Below are 16,626 nucleotides of genomic sequence, written 5' to 3' on the forward strand. Positions count from 1 at the left end.
ATTCTTTTCAACAAAAGACAATTTCTCTTTGGCTTAAAACCAAAGTTTTTCAATTCCTTTCAATCTCTGCTAGTGTAGTTTCCAGTTATGCCTGCACTTAAAACTATTTTAATTTTTACATAATGCTTAAATATTTCTGATCTGGGGCTTTCCTGGTGGTGCAGTGGTAAAGAATCCACCTGCCAATGCAGGAGACATGAGTTTGATCCCTGATCCAGACAATCCTACACACCATGAACCAACTAAACCTGTGTACCACAACTAGTTTTCTAAAGCCCAGGAACCACACTGTTGAATCCTGTGCACCCTAGAGCCTGTGCTCCACAACAACAGAAGCCACCGCAGTGAGAAACCCGTCCACTGCAAAGAAGACTAGTGAAGACTGAGCACAGCCAAAACGAAACACATGAAATAATAAAAAAAATATTTCCCATCTAAACCCTTGCCACTGAATTAGATGCTTTGGCATCTCTCAAGGTATTCCTACTGTCTTGTCCATCACCATTACACTATCTGAACCTGGCTTCTTCCAGTTCTCCAACAACATATTCTGTCATTTCTTGTCTCATTTAAGCTATTAGGATCAGTTGTATAGTTGCTTACCATTATACTTCTCTCTTTTACTCTATAAATCTCCTTCCTCAATTAATTAATCAATGCAACTATTTCAGGGCCTTTCTCTGTGCCTATTACATTAATGTTGGAGAGATGAGTAGAGGCTGGAGCTGAATGTGCTGATATAAAAAGAGTTTCTGGCTACAAAGCATTTACAGGCTAATTAAAAGGACGAAACGTGAAACTATTAGAGAAGAAGTCATATTAACTAGGAGGTAGCAGAGAAATGTCACTGAGAGGGTAAGAAACGCCAAAAGAATGAAACGAAATGTCTGCTGTCTGAAGATTAGGGACAACTCAGAAGCTACCAAAAATGTTAGAAAAAAAATCCTTACAAATCAGATACAGAAGGACTGCTGTCATCTTACCAATGACTTCAAAAGTTGGCCCTATGTTTTCAAGTTATGTTAGCGAGATATGGAAAACATGGCCAAATAACAAACTGTAAGAACCAATTAAATTTCCCTTCAGAGAGAAAAATTACACAGAGCATTTGGAAGTTACTGATATAAAGTCATGTGTGTTAAAACCCCACCTATCGAAATGGAGATCCCAGAAATCACTCTGAAAGAAGGGCATTTATATAAGAATAAAAAGGGCAACAAATTTAACCATACTGATAGCTCATCAAGGTCTGGACATGTGCACCAAGAAACTCTGAAGCAGAATACAGGTATTTACTCTTAGAGGTCAATTTCTCAAGATTAACATTATGCTCTGGACCTAAACTATTTAACCCTTATCATTTATATATTTTTTCTAAATCCTAACAAACTGTTTTCACCTGTGATGCTTCTTGGGTTAGGAGCGCTACTATATCCATAACCGAGTTGTCCAACAGTAAAAATCTCAAGTTTCTGGCATCACATGGGAAGACTGCGTTTTGGATGGGTCATTTTCACTATTATAAAATAATTCTATGTCTAGATCAGCAGAAGATTAAAATAAAGAGTAAATGAAATGATCTCACCATATCATTTCTCTAAGGGGATAATCTTTTTTGAGACCTCTTCATAATGCTTAAAGCCAGATTATACAGCTCTCTGGGGCCTATTTTTTTTCAACTCCAAACTTTTCAGACTAGCACTTGAGGGGTTCCAACCAGTCTCCTCTCCCCTTCAATCACATTAACTTCATCCAGCATTAGTATCCTCCTTGTGCCTAAATAGGCTCATTGATTTAGAATGTCCATGCAGCTCAATATTCTCAACTTTTAAATCAACAGAATTTCAATATAACCTAATACATCGTACTCTGAAAACAAGTGCTGAGCAGGTCATTCAATTCATTACATTTCTGCTTTTGGCATGGCAACAAATAAGTCCACATTTGAGACAGGGCTGTTTACATATGAGTTGTCCATTATTTCATGTGTTTCTTACTTTTATATCAAAGAATGTGATTTAAAAATTCAGAGATAATTTTTAACAATAATCTCATCAGTAAATCAAAATAAAATCTTATCTGTTTGCAATAAATATATCCTAGTGGATCAAATACTTAAGCATAAAGATTCAAAAACAGAGAGAAGAAAAGAATAGACCAAGAAAAAGATACAACTCTTTATCACCCATATATCTGTTAAACAGGTATGAACAGTAGAAGGGCCTCTAAAACAATGAGAAGAGCATGAGATGTTTGTCTCCACATATCTTTTGAATTTATTAAAAGGAGAAGATTCCTAGTCTTAATATTACCAACAGTAAAAACATACCTGATTTTATTTTCCATATCTTCACTATCTGACTCTTCAGAGCTTCTGTACTTATCTGGATCTGGAAGTGTGCTTGGATCAAATCCATCATCATCATCATTGCTCCAATCCAGAAAGGCTTCCTCTTCATCTCTAGCCTAAGAAAACACAAGGAAAACTGTGGTTTAAGAAAACAGCTGATAAATAATCAGGTCTTATTTCTAGCCCCAAATAAATACTGCTAATTGAGATCCTCAAATTAGAAGTCTTCTATTCTAGTGAAGGCCTCTATGTGACTTTCAGAACCATAATCATTTGCACTGAAGGGAAAAAACCACATCATTTCAAAAGTAAAACAAAATATGGTTCAAAAAGTAAATAATTATTAAGTCCCTTATATGCAATATAGGAAAAATTTGACAGTTTAATTACTTCCAAGTTACTCAACTATCAAGGAAATAAAAGTATAAAATAAATCTGTTTTAGTGCTCCTGTTCACTATGCAAATTTCAAGGCTACCAAAAATATTAGGTAAAGATATAAAAAGCCAAATGAGAGCATACAGGAACATTTGCCTGATAATTTTATAACCACAGTAAGCCTTAAAATGACAATCAAATCTTTACAAGCTCATTAATAGTAAGGGACCTTCTAAATTCAAAGTAAGTATACAAAGTCACTAAGAACGATGAAAAAAAAATAGGATGAATACCAAGATACAGAAAGTTGAAACTATCCAGTTTCATAGTTTCATGGTAGGTAGGTAGGTAGGTAGGCTTTTTTTACTTTGTTCTGCAATGGTTTATTTTTGTCAAAGACCAAAGTAATGCAAAATTAAAATAAATTTACTACACATTTTATGTAATGAACATCCCTTATAACAAATTTATCTTTGGCAATTGGTTTTGTCACCTGGTAGATAAGAAATACAAACATTGTCACGTGCATTTAACAGATTATAAGCAGTAAGCAGGACTAAAAAACAATTCTGGATGAATCTCTCTTACTGGGTACACTTTATAAATTTTCTTTACACCATATGATTCAATGATTCTTTGATTTCAAATGTTTACTGTTCTTTCCCAGAAACTGAATAACGACTCAGAATATCATGGCTATTGACTGTGTAGGCCTCTACTGAAGCCTGAAGTCTGCTAACACTTTTTGAACAGCTTTCCCTTGATAACCTCTAAACATAACAAAAGGAGGTAGAAGTAAAGAAAATAAGGATTAGTCACACTGTAAAAGTCCCTTATTGCTTTCCTGGTAAAATTCCCTGCTAAAAATAAAGGGTCTGGAAACAAGTATCAGAAGGGAAAAAGAAAAGGCTGCCCTTAGAGGCAGTAAGCAGCACACTCAACAACATATTACTATATGGTCCACTTGAAAATAATCAAGGATATCAACAAAAACTGAATGTCGTCATGTACTGAAGAACACTAATCTCCCAAGTTACAAGATATTCCAATTTTCCAGTCTGATGCTCTCAAAGGAATCTGCTATCTAAAAGGTGCAGACAGAGAATTACCAAAGTATTCTGTTGGCCAAAAAATTGGTTTGGGTTTTCTGAACGAACTATTTGGTCAACCCAATAAATCTTAAGCTTTTTTGGTCCAAACAGCTTGTGTTAATGTTGATTATATCTTATATCATTTACTGTATTAGAAGTTTACACTCAGAATTTTAAAAACTTCATTAATTTAAAAGCAATAATAATAAACTCTGTATCACTATATATTAACATATGTTAACATAGTGTTTTATGAAAATAGCTACAAATTCAAAAACAAAAGAACTATGTTTTACATTTTCAACAAATCTCTTAATGTCTGGCTCAGAAGAAGGTATTTGGATTCTTATATCTGCTTTTGTATTCAATATGTTGTTTTGGTTGAAATATATGCAGAAAATTCCAGTCTCTCAGAGATGGGAAAGGGAAAAGTCATTTAGTAGCCTTTTAAGATAGGTCTACGTAGTTCTTTCTTCTCCTTTGATATTATACAATAAGTATCGATGAATGTCAGTTTCTTAAAAAGTCGTTCCAATGTGGAATCTGAAGCCATTATTAAGACACTTTCTACATCCTGTTACATTAAAATCCATAGGTCTACTTTGCACTTTGAATGAATCTTTTTTTAATTAGTGAATGATTTCATAACACTGTGCATTGGTCATTTGGAAAATAATGATTCACTAAAATATCCATGTCTTCCTTATGTGGTTCTTCAAACGTTAACACATTTCAACTATACAATATTTTTTAAAATCATATTTCTTAATATTAATCAGTATCATTTAAAAATGTCTTTCAAAGTATTGGAAAGCTATTAGTGGATATAAGTTTTCCAAAATTCTCATTTTTTCCTAGTGGCATTGCAGAGAATCTGCCTGCCAATGCAGGGAGATGCAGGAGACAGAGGTTCAATCCCTGGGTCGGAAGATTCCCCGGAGTAGGAAATGTCAACCCACTCCAGTATTCTAGTCTGGAAAATTCCATGGATAGAGGAGCCTAGCAGGCTACAGTCCATGGGATCACAAAGAGTTGGACATGACTGAGCACACAGCATAATTTTTTTCTTAAATGTTTGGGACTTTTCATTAGCAAGAAATAATTTTAATTTTTTTTTTTTTCCCTTGACATGTAAGCAACAAATGTTGTTTTCCTCTGGCTGCTTTCAAAATTTTCTCTTTATCATAAAGCAGTTAGACTACGATGTGTGTAAGAAAGGTTTTCCTTTATATTCATCTTTCTTCAGGTTCTACATTCCTCTTAGATTCATCAATGCTTTACACTAAATTTGGGAAGCTTTTGGCTATTATTTCTTCAAATATTTTTATGCCTCTTTCTCACCATTCCTTCCATGATTGCAAAAAATTGTGTATTAGACTACTTCACAGTTCTCTTAGTTTTGCTCATTTTTCTTCAATCTTTTTCCTTTCTGTTCTTTGCAAAGGGTCATTTCTACTGAGTCACCAGGTCTGCTGCTGTTGTTGTTTTTTTTTTTCCTGACAATTTCAACCATTTTTCAGACCACCCAGCAAAACTTTACAGTAACTGTGCTTTCAGGTCTAAGACAACGTTTCTTTTCGTTTTGATTATATTTGTTTCCATCATTTCCATGGGTTATATTCTTGCTCTGGGGAGGCTACCTACCTGTTTATTCACATACCTATATTTTCTTTTAATTCTTCAAACATGTTTTCTCTTAATCCTTTTACCATTTAAAATAGCTGCACTGAAATCTTTGATAAATTCAAATCTGGGCTAACGAGTTTCTATTGACTATTTTTTCTTGGCCATGGGTCACAATTTTCTGCTTAATTACATGTTTTGTATTTTTGTAGAAAACTAGACACTGTAGATAATGTATTATAGAAACACTGAATTCCCTTAGGTTTTTCTGAGGATTATTAGATTTCCATTCTAATAGAGAATTACCTTGCTTGGATTCAAACTGCAAATTCTCTCTAACCCATAGTACTCAGCTATTATTAGGTATTTTAATACCTAAAATCACTGAATATGCTTCTTTAAAATTTACTATAAAATGACCTTCATAAAATAAGTATAATATAATATGAAATAAACTCAATATTCCATTGTACATGTTTATCTATTTGATAAACATAAACATGTTTATCTACTTGATAAAAGGAAAATACTAATTCAAAATGATGAAAATTTATTTTTAAAGGGATAAAATATTATTAGGACTTGTATTACCATGACTCTCTTGAACTACCAACATTCAGGTCTTGCTATTTCCTGATCTATAAGAAGATCCACTGTTGATATTACACCATACTGTCTGTACTGCATTATACTCCTCAGTTCATGACAATAACAAATAAATTTAAGTTGGCAATAATTCCTTTTAGAAACACAATTTCAACCTACTAGAAGTATAGAGATGATGGATAAAGACATATGCATATTGATCTTTTTTCTTTTAGTTCATTCATTGAAGGGTTAGAAATATGTAACTATAAAAATGTATAATATTTGTATTAACAGGTACAACATGCCTCTATTAATAAAGAGAAAAGTGAAAGTGAAGTCACTCAGTTGTGTCCGACTCTTTGTGACCCCATGGACTGTAGCCCACCAGGCTCCTCCGTCCATGGGATTCTCCAGGCAAGAATACTGGAGTGGGTTGCCATTTTTAAGCTATTAAAAATAAAACAAAACCTATCATCTACAACAAACTGACAAAGCATAAATAAAAGCAACTAAGGAAAGAGGGTATTTCCATGATGAAAACATTCTAGACAAAAGTACTGAGTGTCTTTCTGGCAAAATCTAGCTTAAAAGTATGTTCTTTCTAGTTATATAAGTGAAAGTGAAGTCGCTCAGTCGTGTCCGACTCTTAGCGACCCCATGGAGTGCAGCCCACCAGGCTCCTCCATCCATGGGATTTTCCAGGCAAGAGTACTGGAGTGGGGTGCCATTGCCTTCTCCGCTAGTTATATAAAGTAGCAAAAAAAAACAATGGACACTGGACATTTTAGCTGCTCTGTCTTGCTCTATCCTTGTGATTCCATGAACCATTTAAAAGCTAATTCATCTTGATATTTGGCAAAACTAATACAATTATGTAAGTTTAAAAATAAAATAAAATTAAAAAAATAAATAAAAGCTAATATATAAATATGGCTTTTATCTCTCTCTGGACTTTTTCATGAGAGACAGCACAGATACTATGACACATCTATCACCTTGCAGATGACATATCAGTCTGTTAGAAAATCACAGCTGGAAACTCATTGCTCTAAGTAAAAAGGAAGTATTTAAGTATCCTTAAATACTCAAATACAGGAGACTAAAATTTGTATCTTATAGATGCTGCACTCTGGCAGCAATGGGAAGGGAGGCTGGAGGGTATAAGATCTGAAAGTAGGATATCAGTTTAAAACTACTGATATAACAATCCAGGTAAGGCAAGGGATTCAATGAAGGAAGTGGCAGTGGAGATGGAGGTGGGCAATAGGTATGAGAGATGTTAAGAAGGGAGAACCAACTAGACTCTGTGGACCACATGGGTATATGTGTATATACATACATACATACATACATATATATATATATATATATATATATATATAAAGTACATATCAGAGAATCAGACTGATTCAGAGAATCAAAAAAAAAAGCTCATAAGCATAGTTGTACATGTTAAGTATGATCTAAGAAAGTTTAGTAAATATTATGAAGATGCTTTACAAAAAATGTCTTCCTTCAACAAGATTTTATTAAGGAGACACAGTACAGATATACTGTTAGGTTCTGGGGATGTAGCAGTGAATAAGACAAGGTCTCTGCCCTGATGATAAAAATAACTGTTCTAGGATAGTTACCCACACAAACACTAAACTGAAAGCCACATTCTTCTATTTCGGGGGAGCATCTAATCAACAATGAATCGACTCCACTAGCCCTGCTAAATGTTTAACAACTGGCAGAATGCAACCTGGATCTGGGCTGTCAACATGCCTCTTTCTCTTCAGGTACTGCCAGGTTGGAAGTTGCAACAATTCCTCCCTTGCTGACTAATCACTCCCATCTCTCTTCTCCCTCCCAGCTCAAAATGAAACAAGAAGCCCTACAGTTACGCCCACACCCCACACTCCTCTTTTAAGACTGAGAAATTAATGTAGTTCTTACACAGAAAGAGATCAGGGGCACCTCTATGAACTGACTGTTCCTGAAATAAGGACTCAATTATAAGTAGGGCAGATGAAAATATCCAAAAAAGAAATGTAATCCAACTAGCTTTTATTTTGCTTTCAGTTTTGATGAGTAGAAGAAATACAGATCAGAAGCCACATTCTCCTACAAATTTATGAAGTGCTCTGACATACATTACCTTACTTCATCTTCAAACTCTATGAAGTAGGAAGAAAAAGAATGATTGTTCTCATTTTCAAAATTAAGAAAATGTGATTCAGATGATTAAACAGCTTAACCAAGGTCAGACCAATATGTACATATGCTAGGTCTTCTCCTACATCACCTGAATCCCAACTTTCACTAACAAAGCTTTGACTTTACTACCTGTATAATTATTTCTTCAGAAATAAGAATATTTTATAAGCTTCAAAAGACACTTAAGCTTTCTGCGTCATCTTGTATGTGACCATCTCCACTCTTACCACCCTTGTCTCCCACATGGTTCCTCTCTGTTCTTTGGAACACTGCAACCAGCTTCCTAATCAGTCTCCCTGTAACCATTCTTCTAACCACTCCAATTTTGTGTTGTCATTTGTTGTTGCTGTTCAGTCAGTCATGTCCAACTCTTTGTGACCCCATGGACTGCAGTGCATCAGACTTCTCTGTTCTTCACTATTTCCCGGAGTTTGCTCAAACTCATGTCCATTGAGTCGATGATGCCATACAACCATCTCATTCTCTGTTACCCGCTTCTCCCCCTGCTATCAATCTCTCCCAGCATCAGGGCCTTTTCCAATGAGTCAGCTCTTCGCATCAGCTGGTCAAAGTACTGGAGCTTCAGCTTCAGCATCGGTCCTTCCAATGAATATTCAGGGTTCATTTCCTTTAGGACTGACAGGTTTGATATCCCTGCTGTCCAAGGGACTCTCAAGAGTCTTCTCAGCACTACAGTTCAAAAGCATCAATTCTTCAGTGCTCAGCCCTCCTTATAGTCCAACTTCTCACATCGTACATGACTACTGGAAAAACCATAGCTTTGACTATACAGACCTTTGTCGGCAAAGAATACGCTGTCTAGGTCCGTCATAGCTTTTCTTCCAAGGAGCAAGCATCTTTTAATTTCATGGCTGCAGTCACTGTCTGCAGTGATTTTAGAGCCCAAGAAAATGAACTCTGTCACTGTTTCAAGTTTTTCTCCAACTACTTGCCATGAACTGATGGGATTGGATGCCATGCTTTCTTAACTGAACAATGCAAAGAAAGAGGAAAATAATAGAATGGGAAAGACTAGAGATCTCTTCAAGAAAATCAGACATATCAAGGGAACATTTCATGCAAAGATGGGCACAATAAAGAACAGAAATATTATGGACCTAACAGAAGCAGAAGATATTAAGAAGAGGTGGCAAGAATACACAGAAGGGCTGTACAAAAAAGTCTTAATGACCTGGATAACCACGATGGTATGATCACTCACCTAGAGCCAGACATCCTGGAGGGTCAAGTCAAGTGCTGTCTTTGGAATTTTTTAAAAAATAAGTTTCAAATCTGATCTTGTCTATCATCTGCTTATAACCTTTGAAGCCACACTTTCAGATCCTGGAACAAATCAAGACCTGTCCCACCTGAGAATCTGCATACTTGCTACTTCTCTACTAGAATCTTCTTCTACTTCCCTTTGTCTGGTTTGTAGTGTTTTCTGACCCCAAACATGTGGTTTATTTTCAATACTAAGTCTTCACTGTCAAATGAGTGTCTATCAATTCAACTAAATTCTGATAGTATGCAGAGTTAGCACAGATCCCATGGGTAAAGGGCTCAGTCCCACAAGACTCCATACTTCAGATGCCAGCTGCAAAATGCAGTCACCAAGCAGCCTGCAATTCTACCTGGCCGACTACAAATTCAGGGATTCTCGTAACGCCTCCTGAGGTCTGACAATTCTCTAGAACTCAGGAAAGTGCTTTACTTATGATTACCAGCTTATTTATTTAAAGGATATAACTCAGCAATAGCCAGATATAAGAGATGCATAGGGTAAAGTATGTAGGGGGGATGGGGTGGAGACCTGTCATGCCTTCTACAAGTGGGTCACCTTCCCAGCATATCAAAACACTGACCAACCTGGAAATTCTCGGAATCTTGTTCAAGTGTTCTTGTAACTCAATTTCCAGGCTCACCTCTTCTCATGAAAGGGGACAGGGCCATCATGAGCTTGGTCTTTCTAATGACCAGTCCCTACTTTGAAGCTATCTAGAAATCCCACCCTGAGTCACTTCATTAGCTTAAAAGTATGTTGAATATGAACAACGGAAGACATTTCCATCACTTAGGAGATTTCATGGGCTGAAACTTTTGACTTCATTGTCAGGAACCAGGGGCAAAGACCAAGTACATATTATTATACCAAACTGGTTAACTTAAGTATTCAGGTATCAGATTAAACATTTCTAAACATCACCTCCTTAGTAAAACATCCTGTAGATTTCTCTTAAGTGCTTATACTTAGAGTAAATTCATTGTATTCATCCTTTCCTAGGCAGTAAGTTTCAAGACAGTAGAGGCCACATTGTGTTATCACTACTGAAATAAATTTCTAGGCCCAAGACAGAGCTGCTCTGCCGAGAGTTGCCATATCAGCAAACCAAACTTAGACAACTTCCATGTCCCCGTAAATGTTCCACCTGACCAGAAATGCTCTATGTCCAGTCAGACAATCCCCAAATGCCAAGTCCATTCTGGTCCCTCTCACTCCAAACAAGGTTATGATTATGTGGCCCCAATCAATCAGATATCTTCAATTTTTCTCTTCCTTGTTCTTTATTCTTCATCCTATAAAAACCTCCTGCCTTCTGCCCTGTTTTGCAATTCTCCAAAAGGAGATTGTCCACTTCATGAAATGTTAAAGTTTCCATCACCTAAACAGTTTTCTGTGAACATTTTTAACAATGCTCATTACTATAGTTAAAAACACAGAACAGCTTCTCAATATTTGATAAATAGGTATTTAATGTGAAAATATTAAAGTGGAATACAGTACTATTTATTATTAACTACTGAGTATATAAGTAAGTACTTATAAGGGTGTAACACCAGAAATCTGATCATATGAAATTTTTATTAATAAAACTTTATTAATAAAAATCAGATGGTTTTTATTAATAACAGTTGGTTATTAATATTTCAGATTTCTCAAGCATAAAGTTTAAAGTATTTGGGCTTAAAGAAAACTTCATGTTAGAGTCTGTACACACACTGAGGGTTTATACATACATAAAGAAGCTGCTTATTTCTATAGACAACTATGATCAAACTCATGACTATTACATTCATTCAAAAAATACAGAAACCTCAAGCACTCCCTTCAGCTTGAATTAATAACCATTTTTGGAGTGCTTAGTATACTTAGCCCATAATAGGTATGCAAAAATGAATGAGTCAGGGTCTTATATTTAAAAAGTTTAAAACTTTAGAATATTACATAAAATTACTCTGATAGGCAACATAAAGAGGCATAAACATATCCTTAAATATGATGCTATACATGCTGTATTTCCCTTATCTCTTTTTCTGAGAGCATTCACAGCAAAAGCAAAAACGAAATTCTATTAAAATTGAGAGAGCACAAAGTATCTCAGTAAGAAGTATAATACTCTTGAAGCTTTACTAAAAGAAAAAACAAAGCTATAAAACTGTAGAACATTTCTCAGAAATGGAGAGGAGGGCTGATGCGAAGTGATGGAGAATAGATTATTTCCTTATACTATACAAAAAGTAAGAGATCATCCCTTAGTGGCATAGTAGATTTTGTTAGGGCAAAGACCTTAAATGTTTGCAAAATGAAAGGGAATGAGACTCCATTTCAACCACTTTACTAAGAAGTGGAGGTGGAAGCTACATTCACGTAATGGATTAAGGAATGAGTGGGCATTCTTGCTTGTCAGTCTGTGTGTTAGTGAGGAAATCAGTTTAAATACAGAGAATTATCTTTATTGCCTTCCTATATGCCATATAGCATTCATAAAAATAAGCTTTAAGGACTGCATTTATATTTTGGTTATATAATCCCACTTTTAAAAATTCCATTTTTAAAAAGCAATCTCCCCATATTGTATGAATTAAAAGCAGAATGTCAATTCTGACACCTCAAAATTTCAAAAGTAGGGAAAATTCCAAAACACAAGATAAACTATTTTTGACTCTAAGCAAGAATATAAAAATTGTGAAGAAAATTTCAGAGAAAATGAGGTATTCAAACAACACTCTGTTCTCACTAGTAATATTTCAACACAACTTTCTAAGCAAGCATTTGTTATTGTTCAGTCTCTTAAGTTGTGTTCAACTCTTTGTGACCACATGGACTGCAGCACACCAGGCTTCCCTGTCCTTCATTATCTCCCAGAGTTTGCTCAAACGCATGTCAATTGATTCAGTGATGCCATCCAACCATGTCATTCTCTGTCACCCCCTTCTCCTCCCACCTTCCATCTTCCCCAGCTTCAGGGTCTTTTCCAGTGAGTCAGCCCTTTACATCAAGTGGCCAAAGTATTGGAGCTTCAGTTTCAGCATCAGTCCTTTCAATGAATATTCAGGGTTGATTTCCTTCAGGACTGAGATCTCCTTGCAGTCCAAGGGACTCAAGAGTTTTCTCCAGCACCACAGTTCTAAAGCATCAATTCTTCAGTACTCAGCCTTCTTTATAGTCCAACTCTCAGATCCGAACATCATTACTGGAAAAACCACAGCTTTTAGTATACGGACCTTTGTCAGCAAAGTAATGTCTCTGCTTTTAATATGCTGTCTAGATTTGTCATAGCTTCCCTTCCAAAGAGCTAGCATCTTTTAATTTCATGGCTGCGGTCACAGTGTATAGTGATTTTAGAGCCCAAGAAATTAAAATCTGTCACGGTTTCCATTTTTCCCCCATCTGTTTGCCATGAAGTGATGGGACCAGATGCCATGATCTCTGTTTTTTGAATGTTGAGTTTTAAGCCAGGTTTTTCACTCTCTTCTTTCACTCTCATCAAGAGAATCTTTAGTTTGTCTTCACTTTCTGCCATTAGGGTGGTATCATCTGCATAGCTGAGGTTGTTGACATTTCTCTGGGCAATCTTGATTCCAGCCTGTGGTTCATCCAGCCTGGCAATTTGCATCATGTACTCTACATAGAAGTTAAATAAGTAGGGTGACAATATATAGCCTTGATGTACTCCTTTCCCAGTGGAATGAGTCTGTTGTTCCATGTCCATTTTAACTGTTGCTTCTTGACCTGCACACAGGCTTCTCAGGAGGCAGGTAAGATGGTCTGGTATTCTCATCTCTTTTAAGAATTTTCCAGTTTGTTGTGATCCACACAAAGGCTTTAGCATAGTCAATGAATCAGAAGTAGATGTTTTCCTGGAATTGCTTTCTCTATGATCCAACAAATATTGGCAATTTGATCTCTGGTTCCTTTTCTAAACCCAGCTTGTATATCTGGAAGTTCTCAGTTCATATACTGTTGAAGCCTAACTTGAAGGATTTTGAGCACTACCTTGCTAGCATGTGAAATGAGTGCAATTGTACAGTAGTTTGAACATTCTTGGCATTGCCCTTCTTTGGATTGGAATGTAAATTTTTCATAGTTTTTAATTTTTTTTTAACTTTTTATTTTGTGTTGGGGTATAGCCGAATAACAATGTTTTGACAGTTACAGGTGAATGGCAAGGGGACTTAGTCATATATATATGTATTCATTCTCCCCCTAACCATCCAGGTTGTCACATAACACTGAATAGAGTTCCATGTGCTATATACAGTAAGTCCATGTTGGTTATCTATTTTAAATATAGCAGTGTGTACAAGCCCATCCCAAACTCCGTAACTATCCCCTCTTCCCATCCTTCCCCTTGGCAACCATAAGCTCATCCTCAAAGTCTGTGAGTCTGTTTCTGTTTTGTAAGTTCATTTGTATCATTTCTTTATAGATTCCACATATAAGGGATGTCAATCGATTTCTCTTCTTCTCTGTTGCACTTACTTCACACAGTATGACACTCTCCAGGTCCATCCATGTTGGTGCAAATGGCATATGTCATGTTTTTTTAAGGGTTGAGTGATATTCCATTGTATATAATTTGGAAATATAAGTGAAAAATTCTGATATACAGCAACCATCATCAATAATTAGAGAGAGGCTGATTTTTGAGATTTACCAAAGCTATAAATCCCAGGTACATACTCAGAGAAGAAATTATTGAAAACATTTTTTTCTGAATTATGAGCACAAAAAGATTAATACTATTATTAAATGTGCCTGTTAAAAATGAACATCTACCCACTAAGGCAAATGTACAGAATGGTAAGCCCAAGAGGAGCTGAGAGTGCTGAGAAATTACTGTTCTTGCACCATAATGCCAAATTGTAATAGCCTGATTCCCCTTCACATTTTAATAATGTTGTAATACTAACTAAAATATTTTTGAATATTTTCAATTTCTGTCTCCTAGAAATTTATTCTATAATAGTGATATTGGGCCTTAGCTGAATACTGATTTATATATTTGGCACTGTGATATCTGGCCAAGGTGTTTCTCTTTTGCACTTCTAATACATACTGGCTGAATTACAAGTAAAAGCTCCAACTCTGATCAGGGATTCTGGACTCTCTAATTATGGGGATTCTGCTCAAAAACCTCTCTGTCCTTTCTAACATTCAGCATTTATAAAATAAGAATAATCAGAGGAAGCCAACACAAGTGAGCTCTGGCCACCTAACCATATAGGAATCTGAGAAGAAAGAGGGAATGCAGAATGCTGGGGAAAGATAAAAGCAATATCCAGGTGGAACATGTAGAATAAATGACCCAAAGGCCACCTGTTAAACAGAATTTTTCTCTCAAATCTAGTAGAACTTAGCCCAGTTCCTCTGAGTATCTATTTTTTCCAAGCACTCTAAAAGAATAGGAATATTTGATTAAAAGACTATGGAGAGAAGATAAATAATACAGGAAGTGATCATAGTTAAGAATAGCAGCCAAAGGTCTTGCACATGAATATTCAAAGCTCTAAAAGCAAATCCCAAATTTGGAAGGATCTTCAGAATTTGGAATATTCAACAACTATTTACCACATACTTACTCTGTGCTGAGCATTACTATAAAGAAGAATTTAATCTGAAACATAGCATGACAGAAGAGACTATGATTAAGCATTTTAATCTTAGTAAGACTTTTAGTAAGAATAAAACTTCTTCTAAATTTGCGTTGTGAAAAATTCACTATTCTTCCTAAATGGAATAATCACTTGTTTATCTCACAGAGCCCAATGGGATACTGACAATGCTTCAACTACGTAACAGTCTATTAAATAATAGTACATTCCATTATTGACCATCTTTGTTTCTTGTTCTCTTCTTTTCAGAGGAAAGTTACACTAAATAAGATACTAAATAAAATAAAAATAAGTCTAATTTGCCATTCTTCTCATAATAATAAACAAATGCATGCATGCATGCTAAGTCGCTTCAGTCATGTCCGACTCTGTGCGACCCTATGGACAGCAGCCCACCAGGCTCCTCCGTCCAAGGGATTCTCCAGGCAAGAATACTGGAGTGGGTTGCCATTTCCTTCTCCAATAGCCACTGTATGTATCTACTTTTTTTTGAGGTATTACATAAAGCCCATAATCTTACACACTCAGTTCAGTGAAAATTTACATATACATGCAGGCACATATATTTTCTTTCCACCTATATTCTCACTACCCAAATGAAGATAGATGTTTACAGGATGCCAGAGGGCTGCCTCATGTTCTTCCCTTGTCATTATAGTATTTAATAAAATATGTTAAAAAATTATTGATAATTCTCCTTTCAAAAGGTGGAGCCTATTCCTCTCTTGAGTGTTGGCTGTACTTAGTGACTTACTTCTAAAAAACAGAATGTGTATAAGTCTTTCACCTCCTTAACTAAAATTACCCTAGGTATGTAATTCTCTTAAGTGCTATTATAAATGGAATTGTAAATTGAATGGAATTTCCATTTTATATTGTTCACTGCTGGTGTACGGAAACACAAATGAATTCTGCATGTTGATCTTGTATATGCAATTTTGCTGAGTCCACTTATTATCTTTCTGACAGTAGCTTTCCTATAGATTTTCAATATAAGTCTGAATTTTGCAGTATGGAGTTCATGATCTGAGCCGCAGTCAGATCCTGGTCTTCTTTTTGCTGACTGTATAGAGCTTCTCCATCTTCTGCTGCAAAAAATATAATCAATCTGATTTCAGTATTTACCATCTGGTGACGTCCATGTGTAGAGTCGTCTCTTGCATTGTTGGAAGATGGTACTTGCTATGATCAGTGCATTCTATTCGCAAAATTCTGTTAGCCTTTGCCCTGCCTCATTTTGTACTCCAAGGCCAAACTTGCCTGTTACTCCAGGTATCTCCTGAGTTCCTACTTTTGCATTCCAGTCCCCCATGATGAAAAGAACATCTTTTTTAGGTGTTAGTTCTAGAAAGTCTTCTAGGTCCTTCATAGAACCATTCAACCTCAGCTTCTTTGTCATTAGTGGTTGGGGCATAGACTTGGATTACTGTGATATGGAATGGTTTGCCTTGGAAATGAACAGAGATCATTCTGTCACTTTTGAGACTGCACCCAGGTA

General features: G+C 35.8%; 1 protein-coding gene across 1 annotated transcript in view; it reads right to left on the reverse strand.

Annotated features, from left to right (window-relative positions):
* The window catches only part of DDX10 (DEAD-box helicase 10), a 306,488-nt gene that overhangs the window by 29,599 nt on the left and 260,263 nt on the right, over window positions 1-16,626 (reverse strand). The window contains exon 17 of the mRNA XM_025266925.3: window positions 2,330-2,466. Coding sequence (XP_025122710.2) covers window positions 2,330-2,466 — 137 coding nt within the window. The remainder of the gene's footprint in view (window positions 1-2,329; window positions 2,467-16,626) is intronic.

This window comes from Bubalus bubalis, chromosome 16 (assembly GCF_019923935.1).
Source record: "Bubalus bubalis isolate 160015118507 breed Murrah chromosome 16, NDDB_SH_1, whole genome shotgun sequence".
NCBI lineage: Eukaryota > Metazoa > Chordata > Mammalia > Artiodactyla > Bovidae > Bubalus > Bubalus bubalis.